Source organism: Neofelis nebulosa, chromosome 14 (assembly GCF_028018385.1).
Source record: "Neofelis nebulosa isolate mNeoNeb1 chromosome 14, mNeoNeb1.pri, whole genome shotgun sequence".
Lineage (NCBI taxonomy): Eukaryota > Metazoa > Chordata > Mammalia > Carnivora > Felidae > Neofelis > Neofelis nebulosa.
Genome location: NC_080795.1, coordinates 22,053,085 through 22,072,690, shown reverse-complemented (window position 1 = coordinate 22,072,690; position 19,606 = coordinate 22,053,085). Strand labels below are relative to the sequence as shown.

At 39.9% G+C, this 19,606-nt stretch overlaps 1 protein-coding gene across 1 annotated transcript in view; it reads left to right on the top strand.

Moving 5' to 3' along the window:
• Positions 1 to 2,512: 2,512 nt before the first annotated feature.
• The window catches only part of TRPA1 (transient receptor potential cation channel subfamily A member 1), a 55,711-nt gene continuing 38,617 nt past the window's right edge, over positions 2,513 to 19,606 (top strand). The window contains exons 1-4 of the mRNA XM_058699826.1: positions 2,513 to 2,925; positions 8,830 to 8,989; positions 12,225 to 12,400; positions 17,057 to 17,164. Coding sequence (XP_058555809.1) covers positions 2,815 to 2,925; positions 8,830 to 8,989; positions 12,225 to 12,400; positions 17,057 to 17,164 — 555 coding nt within the window. The 5' untranslated portion in view covers positions 2,513 to 2,814. The remainder of the gene's footprint in view (positions 2,926 to 8,829; positions 8,990 to 12,224; positions 12,401 to 17,056; positions 17,165 to 19,606) is intronic.

The following is a 19,606-nucleotide window of genomic DNA, read 5'->3' as shown; positions in this document are numbered from 1 at the left end:
CTGTCTCTCTGTCTCTCAAGGGTGAATAAACATTAAAAAAAAAAAGTTGATTTAACATTAGAAAATCAATTAACGTAAAAGAATAAATGAGGAAAAGCACATAATCGCCTCAATAGTTGTAGAGAAAGCATCAGCCAAAATTTAACACCCTCTCATGATTAAAAACTCTTAAAGTAATCATGGAAGATATGTTCCTCAATCTGCTAATAGGTAACCAAGAAAACTCTAATTTAACATCATACTCAGTGGTGAAGAGGAATACATTTCCCCTAAGACTGGGAAAAAGGCAAGATGTCCACTCTCTGGACTTCAACAATGCCCTAGAACTTCTAGCCAGTGCATGACAGTGGAGAAAAAAAAGTTAAAGATATACAGTTCGGAATGAAAGAAGCCAACTGTCCTTACAGCAAAAAATACGATCTTATATGTATAAATTTCTAAGAAATCCAGAAAAAAAGTTATTACAGTTAATTGGAAAAAGAACCAATTTGGAAGATTTATACTATCTGATTTCCAAATTATCAGGAAGCTACAAAATCAAGACTGTGTGGTACTGACTTACTTACACAGAGACCTACCTACTGATGAGTGGGATAGAATACCAAGTCCAGAAACAAACCCATATTTTATGGCCAATTGATTTTTGATGAAGGTTCCAAGGCAATTATGAAGAAAGCGTAGTTGTTGTTTTTTTAACAAATGGGAACATTTGAATATCCATATGCAATAAAAGTAAACTTAGACCTCTACCTCACACCATATGCAAAAAGTAACTCAAAATGAATCTGCGTAAGAGACCAAAACCATAAGCCTTCTTTTTAACCTTAACATAGGCAAAAATTGCTTTATATGAAACCCAAAGCATAATCTATACTAACAAATTAGACTTTTTATCAACATTAAAAGCTTTGCTTTTCAGAAGACACCAATAAGAAAATAAAGAAAAGCCAGACTCTGAGAAAATATTTGTAGATCATTTATCCGATACAAAACTTGTATCCAGAATAAAGAACTATTACAACTCAATACTCAGAAGACAACTCAATTTAAAAAAGCAAAGTAAGTAATAAGCACTCCGTTAAGACATATGAGCGGCTAATGAGGAATGAAAAACACAGACAACATCATTAGTCATTAGGGAAATGCCAATTAAAGCCACAAGGAGATACCACTCTATACACACTAGACTGATTAAAATAAAAAAGACTGCCGATACCAAGATTTGGTGAGGATATGGAGAAACTGGAAACCTCACACTGTGCTCGTGGGCACGTAAAATGGCATAGCCACTGTGGAAAAACAGTTTGGAAATTTCATACAAAGCTGAACTTATACGACCCAGCAATTCACTACTAGGTATTTAACCAAGAGAAATGAAAATTTACATGTCCACAAAAAAGATGTGCATGAACAATTTCACAGCAGCATTATTTACAATAGACAAAAATTAGAAACAATCCAATGTCCATCAACTGGTAAATGGCAAACTGACACATGGTGAGAACTTCAATATTACCCTAAAGCATTCCACTTCACAGGTGAAATTGATAACAACTTGCAATATCTCTTGATAGACTGAGGGCGAGGGCTTCGTAGTTCCAGAATATCACCATGCTCGGTTACCTGCCCTTAAGTTCAACCCAGTGTGGCCCCTATGCCAAGTAGTCCACAAATCTTTATTTAGTGTAGGATCTATGGCCAGGTCCTGGAGTCACGTGCGACAGGTGCTGGAGATTCCCGGGTGAATATGACAATCAAGGGCCTTAAAGGAGCACACAGATTGTCCAGACCAGAGACCGCCAAAGCTAAGTGCTGGCCTGTGCAAAGCTAATCAGTTTTGGAAAGAAGTTTTTTGTTTTTCTTTCTAACCTTGTAGCCTAAACATCACTGCAACAGTTTCAGAGGCTCCACTGAATGAACATTAAGAGAAGTGGCCTCTGCAATTGAGAGGAGACCCTACCACCCCACAATTTACACCCACGCCCTTGATTAACAACAAATGCAGTGCAGGCCCGTGAAGATAAACCTTTCAAACAAAGCTGAGGGTAAACAGCCCACAGGAGTCGATAGGATTTACCTTTAACCTAACAAGTAACTTTTTCAGCCATTGTGAAACACCAAATCATGAGATAAGCATTGCCATCCACAGGAAAAGGAACCTGAGGTGCTAAGAGACCTAGTTGCTCAAACCGGTGCTAGGATTTAGTCCCTCATTTTTTTTTTTTTTTTGGAAAGAGACGCTTTTCTAAAAACCTTATTTCCAAGTCAAAGAGCTAGACTTCTAAAATGAAATGAGAAACACAACCTCAGAAGCTTTGGGGGGGGCATCCTAAAAATTAAAAATCTTCCCAATGTACCCAGTTATTCTCTCATTCTCAACTATCACCCCCCCCACCCCACCCTCGCCTCCCTTCCTTCCCCCGCCCCTCTCCCCGGTTGTGCGGGTGGGCGGTTCTTACTGTTTTTATTATAAAAGATTCCAGATTCCTTGGATCCACGCTGGCCTGACACCATGACTTAGGGGGTGCGTTGCCGCGGTCGCAGGTCGGACAGGCGAGTCGTGCGTGCTCTGGGCCCGAAGCGACGAGCGGGGGACAGTCTCGGCACGGCCACCCCTTCGCCGCGCGCGGACAAGAGGTCTGTGTCCCTGCCTCTTCCCGGTGTCCCTCCTGCTTCCTGCGCTGCAAGCGGCCCCGGGGCCGAAGAACCCCTTCCAGAAATTCTCTCGGCCTCCGGCCGCCTCCCCACAATCTCTCGCCGCAGGTGCTCGCGCACGTGGGGAGCAGCTGGCGAGGTGGCGACGGGGTGCGGTCGATGAGGCGCAGCCTGAGGAAGATGCTGAGCCCTGGGGATAAGCAGGAGCCCCAGGGCGCCGTCTACCAGGGCGTGGAGAACGGCATGGACGGCCGCAAGGACTCGCTGAAGGTACCCTAGGCGCTGGGCGGTGGAGACGGGTCCGGAGCACGGGCGGGGGGCGCTCTGCTGAACTCTGCGCTCCTTCGTTCAAGGTTTCCCAGTCGGCTGCCCCGGGACCCGAGGGCGCCGAGCGCCGCGAGGTGGGCGGGTGGGTTTCAGGGCGTGTGTGCGGTGCACTGGGGGCCCCGAGGGGCGCGTTAGCCAGGCGCCCCCGCAGCCTGCCGGGTCCTTTGTGTTTGTCCGCTGGTTTGCGCGGCCCGCCTTTGCTCACCGGCGGGCACCTGCGGCTTCGGGGACTTACCCCAAAGTACCGAAAATGGCGGGACTGGCGAGTTCCTCCAGGGAGTGGGGGCTTCGGGAAGGACTGTGAAAGAGGAGGCCGTTGGACGCAGGGTAGGTGGTCTTCGCGAGACCCCGAGGGCTAGGACGGGTTTCTGTTGTTTGCACGGTTCCCGGGACACCCTGACGTCCGGAGAGGCAGGGCGCAGTCTGAGCGCCGAGGCTGTTGGGGGCTCTGCAAACCCGCTCCAGGCTGTCTTCACGTGGTCGGCGGGAAGAAGGGTCTCTTTTTAAGCGTTAAAACGTCCCAAATGTGTCTCCCGTGCCCCACCTGGAATCCCTTTCCACGGTGGAATCCATGTTAACAGTTCCTTGTGTATTTTCCAGAGCGCACAGGGAGGGAGACGCGGGTTGCACAAATACACGCCCGTGACTTACTATGTTATATTTTAGAATACTTTAAAGTTCAGCACCTGGAGGTGTACTTCACTCTTATTCTGCAGCTTTATAGTAGTCTCTTGTATGAGTTTATCATTCATTGGTCCAGCAAGAGTGGACAGGGTTTTTGTTTTGCATCACAGGTGAGATTGTGTCTGAGTGTAGATGCAGTTTCTTTTGTCAGTACATTTAGTGAATATGCATGTATGTAAAAGTCAAGAGCTTTAATTAAAAAAAAAAAGTTTATTTTTGAGAGAGAGAGACAGTGCGAGACGGGCAGGGGCAGAGAGAGGCGGGGAGACACAATTCGAAGCAGGCGCCAGGCTCTGAGCTGTCAGCACAAGGGCCTCAAAGGCATGACCTGAGCTGAAAGTCCACACAGGTGCCCCAAGAGCTTTAATTTTGATTGAAATCACCAGATTGGCGCTGCTGCCAATCATGTAAGTCAGGCACGTGTAGTAAGTCACATAAACTGACAAACCAGACTTCCCAAGGTGACTCTGTTTGCACCTCCAGATTAAACACTTTTTTCCTCCTCCTTAGTATTAGAGTATTAACCGGCATCTATAGGGTTAACCCAAAGACCTGAGCTCTCGAGTTGATTTCAAGCACTAGGATAATGTCTTCGGAATTAATATTATGGAATGGAAGAAAATTTTACATTTCAAAAATCGCATCCGAGATCCTTCACTTACCAATGTGGTTTTGTCTTAGATATTTACTGGAGGTTTTCTGCAGCACAAAGTCTCAAACTTCATTTTCTTCATGGTTTTTATTTAACTGTCTTTAGTTTTATTGCTTAAGTCTAGTGGAGCCATTTAGGTTATTTGAGACTTTTAGAAGCCACAATAGAGCTTGTAGTTTGAGGGATTTATGTATTTTATTATGTACAGTAATTCCAGATCATTCTGTAGAAATGTCAGTGGTGAGACTAATTACAAATAAGTACGTGTAATACTGTGGAGAGTTCTTACTCTAAGGATTTCCTTATTAAAAAGATATGGTGTATATTTTCTCCAGCCTAGACCCACTATTTCAGGAATACTAACAAAATCAAAGGATGGGAGAAACTTTACAAGATGAGAAATGTGGAAAAAGAACCATCTGATGCTTTTAGCTTTTTTTTCATGACGTTCTTTCTTTTTTTAATTTTTTAATTTTTATTTTTTTTTATTTTTTTTAACGTTTATTTATTTTTGAGACAGAGAGAGACAGAGCATGAACGGGGGAGGGGCAGAGAGAGAGGGAGACACAGAATCGGAAACAGGCTCCAGGCTCTGAGCCATCAGCCCAGAGCCTGACGCGGGGCTCGAACTCACGGACCGCGAGATCGTGACCTGGCTGAAGTCGGACGCTTAACCGACTGCGCCACCCAGGCGCCCCTTCATGCCTTTCTTTCAAGAGAATTAATACATAAGCATTTGAGCCTTCATTTGCTACAGTCTTTCACCTAAGTTCCCTCTTTTTCACTCCATTACTGCTTGTGTGTATTTCACTGAGGCAACCTAGAACAAATGTATTTGATATCTCTATTTTAAAGAGCTTAGAATTAACTTCTTTAAAAGTGATCTAGTCCATCATGTTCCATAGCTAGTCATATAGTTCAGAAATCAAGAGAATCTGAAGTAACTCTGTGACCATAAAAAACTATATTGAATGTATAATAATTTTCTCTAAATGACCTCCTTGGCTTACTTTCAGAACTTTCTTTAAGCAGTCTCTTCAAAGCCTGCCTTAACATATCATGTACTGAATTCAGACTGTTGAGCACATCTGATGAGCTTATATAAAGTACTTAGATGCTCTTTTGTCATTGTGAATTCAGCAGTACTTTGTGAGTATCTGAACTTAGTACTTGTTCTCAGAGTGTGTAATTGGGTTTGTGTTGACTGCACATCGCTGAGCAGACCTGTGAATTGTTCTTTCTGGCACCGTGGGGTGGGCAGTGTAATCCCTTTATTATCACTGGAAGAACATCAAATTCAGTGGCTAAAATACTTCCAAATGGAATTAGACAAACCCTGCCTTTGCTGGGTGAGACATTGAGAATTCGCTTATTTCTGTAAGAAATTCATTTTAAATTTATAACTGAATCTGTAAATTTGGAAATGGTTGGATGCTATTCTATCCTTCATCCACTAAAATTATGTGTAGCTTACATAGAATTTAGTAGTTGAAAAGTGATACACTGTATTTAAAGGACTGTCCTGGAAAAGTGATTTATTTCTCTGGGACTATTCCATGGTAACAGAGCAAAACCCAAAGTTCAAAATTTTAAGGGATTTTGTTTTATTTATTTCAGCCTGACATTTGATGAGTGAATGCTAATATGCTCCATGTGTATTAACTATGTTTTAAAATGCATTAGGTACAGCACACCTGGGTGGCTCAGTTGATTGAGCACCTGACTCTTGATTTCAGCTCACGTCATGATCCCTGGGTTAGGGGATTGAGCCCCACGTTAGGCTCCACTAAGCATGGACCCTGCTTAAGATTCTTTCTCCCCCTCTCCACTGCTCTCTCTCTCTCAATAAAATAGAATAAGTACTTTAACACTTCATTTTATTTCATGTGTGTCAAATGTGACTAGTCATAGCTAAAGACAATTAAAGCAAGTACCTGGATCATCTGTTTGAAGAAGGTTTCAGCATTCTCCGGAAGTACTTATTCTACAGTGGTTTCTAGGACTATTATCTTATAAAATGTTTTGCTTTTGGTTCATGTGATGAAATATTAAGAAATATCTTCAGGAAAAAAATCAGACAAATGTCTTATTTGGTCACATATTTGCAAAGCTGAAAGGGCCATTGAGAAATAATTTTGGTACATATATTACCATAGCAATGGAATGAGGTTCCATTAATTTTCCACATTGCTTTTTAAAAAGGTAGTCTGGGGGAAATTCTGCAGTGTATAATCATCCATTTGGCCCCACCTGCTGCTCTGTAAGAGCTCTGAGTCTTATTTCCTTCCTTCCTCCACTGTCTCTTTCTGGCATACTTATTTACATGTAGAAAGTATCACAGAAAATAAGTATCCAAATGTGTGGTACACATTCAGTACAGACAGTGTGAGGAAAGAACTAACGAGTGTTTTTCAAACTGTTTTTTTTTTTTTTTGGTTTTTGTTTTTGTTTTTTTGTCTTAGAATCCCTTTAAACTTAAAATTGAAGATTCCAAAGAATGCTTGTTTTGGGGTTAGAGCCACCAATATTTACTGTATCGGAAATTTTTTAAAAATGGAGGAAAAGGGAATCCATGGCACACATTCCAGCAACTGTCAGTGCTGTAATGTCCCCCATATGTCCTGTGGCCTGTTATTGGGCACTTTTGAGAGACAAAGCAAGACCAGGCTAGAGAATAGCATCTTGTATTTCTCATGAAGGCCTCAAGGAGGAGGGAGAATTAAGGAAGGCATTGGATTGGAAACAAGAAGAGAGAGAAGGGCACGCTTCACTCTGGTAGACAGCCTGATTTAACTCTCGCTAAGTCCCCCATGAACACAGCACAGCGTGGGGCTAGAAGAGGTTAGCTTCTGCAGTAGAACACTTGTACACCGTTCAGGGACATGCCAGGGTTTGGCTACAGCCTTATTTTGGGGCCAAAATCTGCAATTTGGCTTTGGCAAGCAAATATCAAAATACGTAATTCAGTGCAATTTCCAGTGTCTTCAAATTGGTATGTAATCAATAATACCATCATATGTCAGCAATATAAAAATGTTAGCAATAGAATAAGGTATGCCATTCATACTTATGGATCATACCTAGTACTCACTTTCAAATATAAGGGGGAATTCTAGAAGCAACTTTGAATAATTCTCTTATCAGTCAATTGAAGTATAATTTATAAATGAGTATAATTATTTTGAAAATTCTTAATTTTCTGTATAAAACCGATACTAAGAATTCTCCAGTAGTTGAATAGGGAACTAGATTGTCAGCTAATACAGATCGTAAGAGAGGATACATTAATTAACTTTTAGAAAAATGGAATATACTTTTTGATCTGAAGTATTTATGAAAATTTAAATAATGCAAGGCAGGATAATAGAAACAAGTTTATCACATGAAGGCTTTTAAAAAATTTTGTTTGCTAGAGTAACACTAATAACATCAAATAAAATTATTTTTGAAGGTTAGTTTTTAGTTACCTTAGTCTGTTTAGGCCATGAGATTTTCTAGAAAAGGTTCTGTTTGGGAATTTTTCATATCTTGTGAGAATCAAAAGCAGAATGTCAACACTGTCCCCACAAACTTTACAAGGAAGAATTATGATTATGATAAATCATCCTCAGTCCGATCATAATAAAGAATTTAAAAAACAGGAAGAAAAGAGTGTTAAAAACAGGTATTCATAAAAGCTCACACTCCTCCCTTGACATCAGTGGAAGTGAGCGTGTGCTTGGAGTTACACTTTTATAGGCCAGTGACAGCATCAACTGTGCCAAAAGCTTACTGAGCTTACTCTACAAAGTCTGTTCTTATGGCTTATGATTAAAGCATTTACTGTATCAGAGTTCATTCTGTGATGATGGTTTTTACCTCGGCTTTACTTTCTACTGTATGTTGGTTTTTCCAACATTCGCCAGTCAGCCAAAATATATATTCCATGCATCTCCGGTTCAAGTTCTCACTTTGCCATTTAGCATGCCTTTGGGCAAATTGTGTCACTTCTCAGTGTCCTGACATCTGGTCCTAAGTAAGTGCACAGAAATTCTGGCATTTCCAGTGTGCAGAGAACAATGAGGAGGTGAACCTGACCTGAATTGGCCTGGTGCAGGATTCCAGTAGTCAGAAGAGGAGGAATTACTTAATCCCAGGGCAGTGAGTGGGCAGTTGTTTTAGGGTACTGACCACGTAAGTTACATGACTTGATCCTTGCATTCATGAAAATCTTTTTATCTAACCCAAATCCCCCATGCTTTAATTTAAGTACATTTTCACCTGAGAAAGAAAACTTCTCTGTATTTTCACTATACTTAGTATTTCTTAGATCATATCCCTTACAATTACTTCAAAACTTTTCAAGCATTTACTTGTACCTTCTATATGTCTGTGTGCATTTTGTGTTCTTTAAAAAATATTTTATCATAAGCATGATAAATAGTTTTGGATGATAGTAACCGTTTAACAGTTAATCTGTATTGAGTTTTATATATACTTGTTGGAGGTAACAATTTTTTGTATGCTTCCAGGTGGTTTTTGAAGGAAGTACATGTAGATTTAACAACTTGATGAAGAAACGAAAGAAGTTAAGCAAATACGATGATGTGAACGCATCCCCTCTGCACCATGCTGCAGAAGAAGGTCAAGTGCAGCTGATGGGGATGATCATCAATGACTCCTCTTTTGAAGGTGACAAAATGTTATAATAAGTGCTACATAAGTCCATCATCCGTTAGATTCATTGGAAAGAGTGGTATGAAGTAATTTTGAAGGGCATATTAGTTCCAGATTATAAGGGACCTGAATATCTTACTCAGGAGTGTGGTTTGCCCTTTGGGCCAGTGTTCCTCAAATGTTTCCACTGAGGTCCATGCTGAATGTGGAGCCTGCTTGAGATTCTCTCTCTCCCTCTCCCTCTCCCTCTCCCCTCTTTCCCGCTCACGTGCACTCTCTCTCTCTCAAAAAAAGAATATATATTTCCACTGAAATACTGCAAAGGATGGTACAAATATCTGGGATGCTATACAACATGAACAGATTTCCTTCAGATGCATTTTATGTATTCTTCTCTATTATTTCCATTGAGGTCATTCTGCACTTAAATTTCATATCATTGAATAAAATTGAGACTCCAAGAAGATGGAACATTGTCCCCTAGTTCAGCCTTGTGCATACACCATCTTGTTGGAGAAACTCAACTGTAACAAGGAAGGGGGATGCCACAGAGATTTAAGCAGAGAGATGTTATGATAAGACCTTCATTATTTAAGATGATTCTATCAATATTGTAGAAGATAGATTGGAAGTGGAAGCCCAATGAGAAAGCTATCTTAGTAGCAAAGAAAAGGTGAGAGTGCACCAGGGTTTTGAGATTGGAATAGGGAAAAAAAAGAATCAAGAGCTCTTTTGCATGGAGAGCAGACAGTGCTTGATAAGAGATTTGACGTGAAGAGAAAGTGGCAAGTGGTTGAACTGACTTTGAGATTCCTGATTTAGGAGATGAGGCTGATAGTATAGCCATCCAGAAAAGAAGGCATATGAAAAAAAACAGGGGCACCTGGGTGGCTCAGTCTCTTGAGCATACAACTTCGGCTCAGGTCATCTCGCAGTTCACAGGTTCAAGCCCCGTGTTGGGCTCTGTGCTGATGGCTTGGAGCCTGCTTCAGATTCTGTGTCTCCCTCTGTCTCTGCTCCTCCCCCATTCGCACTGTGTCTCTTTCTCTGTTTCTCTCCCTCTCAAAAATAAATGTTAAAAAAAAATAAACAACAGAAGAAAACTCAGAGTAAGATGTGAGGAATAGTGAATTTGGTTTGGTCATACTGAGTCTGAAAGGCCCAGAGGACAGCTACTTGAAAATGTCCAGTAGATTAGTAGATTAATAGCTAGTGTTCTAGTAGACTAGAACTCTAGAAGGAAGGGAGCTGCCCCCACAGGGCCAACGAGGCTGTGGAAGTGCATGGAGATCCTTTAGGAGGCCATGAAATTGCCCGCAAAGGTAGCTAAGGGTAGAGCACAAATACCGAGGATCAGATGGCAGAAGAAAAACCAACAAGAGGATGATGAGATGTGATGGATAAGATATTAATGGTACACAAGCCAAGAGAAGAGTTTTTGGATAGATGAGTAATGAGAAATACTGTATCAAAGAGATCAAATAGAAGTAAGATCCCAATAATCCTTGTATTAAAAGGCCTCAGTGACCTTTGTAAAAATGATTTCTGGAAAGTGATGGAGATAAAAGTCAAATTCAAGTTATTTAATGAATGGGAATTTATAATTTTAAGCCCCTATTTAAGTTGGGGCTGAATGAAATACTTGAGTGTCCTGATCAATCAAAATGATCAAATAATGTGTACGAGTATGAGGGAGAGGGCGTGTGTGTGTGCGTGCACACTTGTGTTGCTGAGAATGAGGTACTTGGGTGAGTGAAAAGAATGGAAAGATACATTCTAAAAGGAGCAAAATGAGGGGTGGACACCTGGGTGGCTCAGTTGGTTGAGCATCTAATTCTTGATTTCAACTCAGGTCATGATCCCGTGGTTGTGGGATCAAGCCCCACATTGAGCTCTGCACTGGGCATGAAGCCTGTTTGGGATTCTCTCTCTCTCTTTCTCTCTCTGCCCCATCCCCCGCATTCCTTCTCCCTCTCTCTCTGTCTCTTTCTCAATAAATACATAAATAAATAAATGAACATTTAAAAAGAAAAAGAAGAAATGTGGCTGCAGCATGGTTCCAGATGGTCCTCAAATAATATTTGTGACTGAATACTTTCCTCACGCCTCAGACATAAGAATATTTTGCCACTAATTAAAAAGCATATAGTCAAGTCTATTTTAGAACTGATGTAAGACATTGTGGTATGAAAGGGCATATTCTTAGGCTGAGCCCACAGGGTAAATAGTACAATATGTTGTATCCTAGAAATAAGTGGGAACCACATATGGCATTGGGAGCACAGGCCCTAATTCCAGTCTTCTAGTTTATTAGTGATATGTCTTTTTTTCTCATTAACATTTTTTGAACCATTGCTATGGGCCAAATAACTCTACTAAGATCTTCGAAGACATGATTTGATACTCTTTTCCCCCAAACATTGTGAAATATATCTATTTAAAATTTTTTCTTTCCCCTTTCTTTCCTCCCTTCCCCTCTCTCTTCCTTTTCTTCTTCCTTCCCTCTTACCAAATTTGAATATACTAACACTGAGGTTCAAAGAGGTAAGGCAGTTTGTAGAACTCTGTACTAGCTATGTAATGTTGGCAAGGTTTTGAAACTCTCCAAGGCTCATTTTTCTTTACCTTTCTGAAAAATGTTCATGGTTCCTTGTGGGCCCTTAAAGGGTTGGGTGCAATAATGATTGTATAGAACTTAGTAGAGTTCCTGGCATATAGTTTCTGCTTTTAGGTGAGCTCAATATTGTATAACTATCCCCAAATTCATCCCACAGATAAAAGCTTGTAGCAGTAGGAGAATCTATTTCTTACGGATGCTGCAGACAGACATCTAACTCATTTGACAAAGTCCATGCCATACGTCAGCATATCTGCTGTATATTCAGGTGTCCATTAGATGTGTCTTAACTGAAGCAATACTTTAATTAACAATTTTTTAATGTTTATTTTGAGAGAGAGCAAGTGAGCAGGGGAGGGGCAGAGAGAGAGGGAGACAGAATCCCAAGCAGGCCCTGTACTGTCAGCATGGTGCCCGATGCGGGGCTCAAACTCCTGAACTGCAAGATAATGACCTGAGCCAAAATCAAGACTTGGATGCCTAACTGACTGAGCCCACCCCTTCATTTTATTATACAGAAGGTGAAGCCTGTGTTAGTAGCACTTGGCGCTGAGCTTTGAAGTGAATAGGCATCAGTAGGTGTTGGATATAGTCCAAGCAAAATCTAATCCTTACTTCGGTGTCTTTTTCTAGTGCTGAATGTGATGGATGATTATGGAAATACCCCTCTGCACTGGGCCACAGAAAAAAACCAGGTTGAAAGTGTTAAGTTTCTTCTTAGCAAAGGAGCCAACCCAAACCTCCGAAACAGCAACATGATGGCTCCTCTTCACATCGCTGTGCAGGGCTTACACAATGAGGTGATGAAGGTAAGGCTTGTGCCAACTCCCCATCATAGCATGGGATAGGACCCACGTCCTGTGGTCTCTGCCTGAGCCAGAGTGGCCAACCTAACCTTACCAGAGCGAATGGAAATAGTGGTAATAATGTTGGTTTTACTTCTGACCAGCCAATGGTGATTAATGATGATAGTCTTGCCTTTATGCGCCAGCATTTTCTAAAAAGATTCATATATTTTAATTTTTTTAATCATCATTAAAAGAAACAGAACATTGTAGTCAGACTGTTATTGTCCCCATTTCATAGCTGAGGAACTGAGGCACAGATAGAATGAAATAATTTGCCTAATGTTGCATAACTGGTTGGAAGCAAGAATTAGTAATTTTGTTCTCATTTCCATGTTTGTGAGTTAATGCTTTACTTTTTTTACCTGCCTGATTTAATGATGAAAAGGAAGACAGTGATGAGTGCTTCAGTGAACACAGAAAACATAATTGTGATTTATGACTTTTGTTAGGATGGACGACATGCCTTAGCGTCTGGCATGTCTTAGCAGAAGAAGAACCATACTTTCGGGGAATTTATTTTTTCCAAACCTTCAGAGTGAGTTCTGTCAAATAGTGGAGATACTGGTGAATGTCTAAAGGGTAAGGTTTAGTCCAAGGCTTTTAAACTGCATCGCAGAGTTTCATAGACACATTAGAAGACACACATGCTTACTTAAAGGGCAATGAAATTTACAAATGGAATATGTTCCAGATATCCATTTCTATTTTTTTAATATAGTTTATTGTCAAATTGGCTTACATGCAACACCCAGTGCTCATCCCAAGTGGCCTCCCCAATGCCTATCACCCACTTTCCCCTCTCCCCCGCCCCCCACCCCCATCCACCCTCAGTTCTCTGTATTTAAGAGTCTCTTATGGTTTGCCTCCCTCCCTCTCTGTTCCCCTTCCCTTCCCCCATGGTCTTCTGTTAAGTTTCTCAAGATCCACATATGAGTAAAAACATATATCTGTCCTTCTCTGACTTATTTCACTCCGTAGAATACCTTCCAGTTCCACCCACATTGCTGCAAATGGCATGATTTCATTCTTTCTCATTGCCAAGTAGTATTCCATTGTATATACAAACCACATCTTCTTTATCCATTCATCAGTCGATGGACATTTAGGCTCTTTCCATAATTTGGCTATTGTTGAAAGCACTGCTATAAACATTGGGGTATGTGTGCCCCTGTGCATCAGCACTTCTGTATCCCTTGGGTAAATTCCTAGTAGTGCTATTGCTGGGTCTTAGGGTAGATCTATTTTTAATTTTTGGAGGAACCCCCACTGTGTTTTCCAGAGTGGCTGCCCCAGTTTGCATTCCCACCAACAGTGCAAGAGGGTTCCCGTTTCTCCACATCCTCGCCGGCATCTGTAGTTTCCTGATTTGTTCATTTTAGCCACTCTGACAGGTGTGAGGTGGTATCTCAGTGTGGCTTTGATTTGTATTTCTCTGACGATGAGTGACGCTGAGCATCTTTTCTTGTGTCTGTTAGCCACCAGATATCCATTTCTAAAGGAGGCAATTTGGAACCGAGAGTAAGTTTTCCTAAGGAAATTATACTGCACAAAATGACTTGGATTTTGTGCTAAGCCACATATCTTAGCCAGTTCAAGTTGCTGTAACAAAATACCATTGGCTGTGGGCCTTAAATAACAAACATTCATTTCTCACGGTTCTGGAGGCTGAGAAGTCCAAGGTCAGGGCACTAGCAGTTTCGGTGTCTGGTGAGGGATCACTTCCTGATTCACAGATGGCTGTTATCTTAGTGTCCTTGCAAAGTGAAAGGGGTTAAGAGAGTTTTCTGGGGTTTCTTTTATATGGGCACTAATGCCATTCTTAATCACCTTCTGAAGGCCCCACCTCCCAGTACCATCACATTGAGGATTAGCATTTCAACTTTTGAGGGAAAAATTTCTGGTCCATCATACCACACGAAAACCTACCTTGTTGATAAATTACCAAAGAAGTCCTAGGGGTGTTCTTGAGCTCCATGCCCCTTTTAACCCAAACACCTTCCTCTCAGCCTCTTGGGTCCTTGGGTTCTTGAGGCCAAGCATAGAGGGTGTGAGGGGAGCCTGCGTTCTGCTTTCCCACTATAACTTGTATATAGCTCTACCATAATACTTAACACATGATGTTGTAATCAAATGTTCATTTGGTTTTCTCTTGCTTTGGCTGGTTATCCTTGAAGGAGGGACTGTGTGCAACTAATATAAATCTCTCCAGTTCTCACCTGGTAAAGGATGGCTCTTGAATAAGTGAATGAATGAGTAAATGGGCATTTTGCCCGAAGGAGAATGGAGGAACTTAGGTATCAGCACCTAAGAAGATGGGTCAGGACAGCCCCTTGAAGAGGTTATTGAAAAGGCCTTTGGCAGTAAACTGTTTTTTAATTGTCTGCATTATTTTTGAGCCAAATGCTCCTTCTCTACCATTTGCATTGGAAACTAGTGACTGTGGGGATTCCCCTCCCCACCCAGAGAGGCCACATGTTTCCTCAAGGAACTCTTGTGCTTCCTCTGAAGGCTCTTTTCAGAAGCAAGTGCCCAAGTACTCAGTTAATCTTGACTGTGAAAGTTTGATTTGGGAATTCAAAGGCAGGTAACAGTTGAAAGGCTGTTAATTAGATATCAGAAATCTTCAGATACAGAAAGGTATCACATAGAAATACAAAATAGAGTTTAGAAATAAGCCCATAACTGATTTATAAACTAGATGGTGTATATAACAGAATTTCCTGGTGACACAAGAACAAGAAAAAAAGCTGGGTTATAAGAGAATTGAAATTAGTGGTCTCTCCTTTGCTTGGTCTTACCAGTCATAATAACTTCATCAAAAAGTGTCTCCAAACCCCTTTACTGAACCAGAGATGAAGAGAATGGAAGGAGGAGGAATTTTGGTGTGTTTATGTGCTTACAAACAAGCCTCTGGTGTTACCCTTCCCAGTTGCGCCCCTGGGTCTGGCTTGTACCCCACCAGCCGTAATGTAGAATGCTTCTCCATTGTCTCCTTGGCTAGCCTTCCCCCAGGCCTTCCACCACTGCCTAGATGGTTGTAAAGTAAAAAATTGTTATTCACATGTCACCTCGGGTTCTTGTGCAGACACCAGTGGTGTGTTTAGTGTTCCGTGGGACGTGTTGGCCTGGGGGTTAGCAGGTAGTCTGGCCTTTGTCCTTAGGGCTCAACCCTTAAGTATCCAGTGGTTTGAGCCTCCCATGAGGCTTCCTGGATTTTTATCAAAGGGACCTCTGGAGGCCTCACCTGCAAACCTCCAGACTTGCCTGGTCTTGAGTGAATCTGAAGTGGGCACAGTTTAGTTGCTCTCTCTGGGACCTCTGCCACATAGAATTTTACACAGCTTTATGAAAAACTGTGCTTATGGTAGTAAGCAATAACACCCTAATAAGTGCCATAAATCTATGGTCTCTGATTCTAAGAGGGCAAAGAGAAAAATCTTATAGACTTGGTAGGTTACTTTGCATGAGAATCTAGTGTTTGTTGAGAACAGAATGTGAAAGTGCCTGAGGTTCACACTGAACTTGTGCTCTCATTTTCTTTCATCTGTCAATAATTTTCTACGTGTTCTTATGTACTAAAATCTCAATTTAATTTTGGTTTATGAGCAGAGTTAATTAGGAAGCCTAATTCATTTGCTGATCTATCAGGACACGTTCTATTAACAAGGAGTTCTGTGTGATTTTTTTTTTTTAAGTCAAGGTTTCTAGCAAACAGCTTATTTAATAAATTCTTCTTAAGCAATTTAATTGTAAGCACATATTATAGTTTTATTATAGTCTCACCATGAGAGAAAAGACCTCTAGGAGGCCAACTCAAAGATTTCTGTCTTGGGAGAGACGTTTATATGAGATAATTATTGTTAAATTTAATATAAAATGAAGACTGGTTAAAGATCTATAGATTCTTGGCCGATAATCAGCTAGAAGTCAGCCAGGTGAGGGGGCAACAGGTCGTTAAGTTCCATCAGAAAAATTGCATAACCATTTTATCAGGAATGCTAATTTATTACATCCTACAATAAATTTCTGCTCCAGACTAAGTTTGAATGAATTGAGTTAACCCATACCAGCATTATGTGAACTCTCTTTTCTATGCTGAAGAGAATGGAGTTTTAATTGACATTTCCCACAATACTTGGAACAGAGGTACAAGAAAAATGGCTAGAGAGGAGAAAGCAGCCTTTCCTCTCCCTCCCTGCCTCGCTTTCACTCTCCCTCTTCTTCTTCCCTTCCCTTTCCGCTCCACACTCACATATTCCAGATGGTTCCACAGATTTATTTTCTTGAAGATATTAGTCAACATAGTTCATTTAATACAAGTGAGAAGTATTAAGTGAGCTACGTTTACTAGCATCCATAATTCATATTCTATTTCCAGTTTCACAACTCCATATTGCCTAAATCGATGTGATATAGAAATCCCCATTATTTCATCTTTTTGAGAAACTTACGTAGTACCAACTATGTTGTGCCAGATTCTGTGGGAGAAAGATGAAAAAAAGATGAATAAGGACATGGTCCCTAGCATGCAGGTGCTTATAATCTAATGGAAGACAAGTACCGTGTTTGGAAACTTGAAAGCTAACTTTCTGACCGTTATTCCCCTCTTTTGTGTAGGTCTTGACTGAGCACAACAACACTAATATTAATTTGGAAGGAGAAAATGGAAACACAGCTGTGATAATCGCATGCGCCAAAGATAATAGTGAAGCACTGCAAATCTTGGTTTGTGTTTTAACCCCGTCCCCATCTTCTTTCTTTCCATTAGGATAGCATGAGTCATCGGCATTTATAACAGCTCTCAGCTTCTCTTCTTAGCAAAATATAAAATGCAGAAAATGTCAGGAAAAAAGTTCTCCATGTTTTTGTAGTTATACACACCCCTTAAATCTTAAGTCCATCTGAAATCGCTTACAGAAGGCTAACAGGAAAACAATAAGGAAAATACAAGTGAAAAGAAAGTATGGACAGCAGAAATGAATATGAAGCTGGTGGTCAGGCGAGACTACAAAATACAAAGCATAGTGGGTTGTGTGCTAGTAAAAGTGGATCTGAGCTTCTGAATGGTCTAGGGAGAGAGAAACATAGTCAACTACAAACTTACTGTTGGGCTCATGAAATATAAACCAAGAGAAGAAGCCATTCATGTTCGCAGGACTAGAAGATTCTCAGAAAGGGAGCCCTGCATGGCATAATGACCAAGGTCCTTAACCACAGCCCTAAAACAAGAGCCAGCCCTTTCTTCCTGGTGAGATTTTCTGATGTGATCCACAGAAACTCTGGAGATGCCCATCTAAATGACTGACTACGTCGTGTCCCTTCTGAGTGTGGTATTAGAATTCCAGAAAATAGCTTTCTTTCAACTATCCCTTAATCACTTGTATGTTATTCAGGCCAGGTTATATATTTTTACCACTTGATTTTTTTTCTTCACTATCCCAGAGAGTAGGAAAACAGAATAAAAATAATTTTAGAATAGCTTTCTGAATATTTAAATTTACAAATATGTTCTAATGTGTTAGATGTTTTGGAGAAAAAAAAATACATATTCCTATAAGATGTCATGATTGGACCAAAAAGAGAATAAAAATAAGTTAACACTCAAGCCAAGAATTTAGAAAAAGAGCCCCAAATAAAACAAAACTGTAATAAAGGAATAAAGTTGAAAACAAAAATTAATGGCTTTTGGGAAAAAGCCATTATCATTATATCATTATATGATAAGTCGAGTTGTTTCTTTGAAAATGATGATAAAATAGAGCTGTTTTTGGCAAGTCTGAATAAAACAGAAAAAGATAAAATGCAAATAACAGAGGACTTTATTTGGATATGATGGAGAATTTTAAGATGATAAAAGATCACTGTGCATAATCCTATCCTGAAAATGGATGAGTAGCTGAAAGGAATTGAAATTTAGAAATTAATTTAAAAATTAAAGACCTGTAGAGAACTATAAAAAAGTTTTAAAAATGCATTATTAAGCTCTGGAGCCAACTAATTTATAAGCTTTTGTAGATTTTACAAGTTCTTTCAAACTTTCAGGGAAAAGTTTCCATTTCAAGTAACTGTTTTATATCACTGGAGAAGAGCGAAAACCTCCAGATTAATTTTAAGAAGCAAAAGTAATAATAATTCCAAAATTTGACAGTTTTCCTCAAAAGAAAGAGACCAGTTTTACCTGTAAATAAACATAGATGCAAAATCTTAAAAATACTAGCAAATTGATTGAAATAGTTAAGAGTAACACATAGTACCATGTTGGCCTTATCCAGGGAACGTACAGATAGTTCAGTATCAGATGATAGCACATCAGTTGAGCTGAACCAGACCAAGTGTGTAATTACATCCATTTGTTTATTTTTAAATGGATAAACATTTGTCTATAAGGTATTCTTACAAATTTGTGAGGAAAAGAGAGTGCTCTACAGAATATTGGCAAGGGACACATGAAGTTTAATTAATTTCTCTAATAATGAAAAAGAAACCCATTAAAACAATGAGATCATTTTTTCGTCTCCTAAATTGGAAGGACGAAACAACCTTATTGATGTTCAGGGTTAGAGAAATTTTAATGAATCAGAGAATTTCATTCACTGTGAGTATGAATATTTTTGATTTACCAATTCCAATTCTTGGAATACATTCCAAGGATATAATTAAAGCTATTACTGATTGTAATGCTAGTGTTACATACATATATACATATCGATATAGATACATATCTATATATATCTATCGATCTATCTATAGATATATATTGGAGAAAACTGAGAAAAAAAGTTTAGTAATAGAGATTTTATTGTATAAACTTTTGTGTATCCAAAAATGGAATATGTACTTAATAAAATCATAGTTTTAAAGAATGTCATTAAGTAAAATCTTTTTAAGCAGTGTGATTACACAGTATACACGTAATTACTTTTGCAAAGAAATAAGACAAATGTCTCCTACAACGTAAACCAACACCGTCCCTCAAAGGTGAGTTTCCAGGTAATATTAGCCTCTTCACACTATTCTGCTTTTTCAAATTCTTTACTTTTGTGAAAATAAAAGGCACTTAAAACTGAAGTTCATTGATGTATTAAAAAATGATAGTTGAAAATGATGGACTCAGATCAAGATAACATTAGATTCGGTTCTTCTATTGTCCTTTTAGCAGAGTATTTC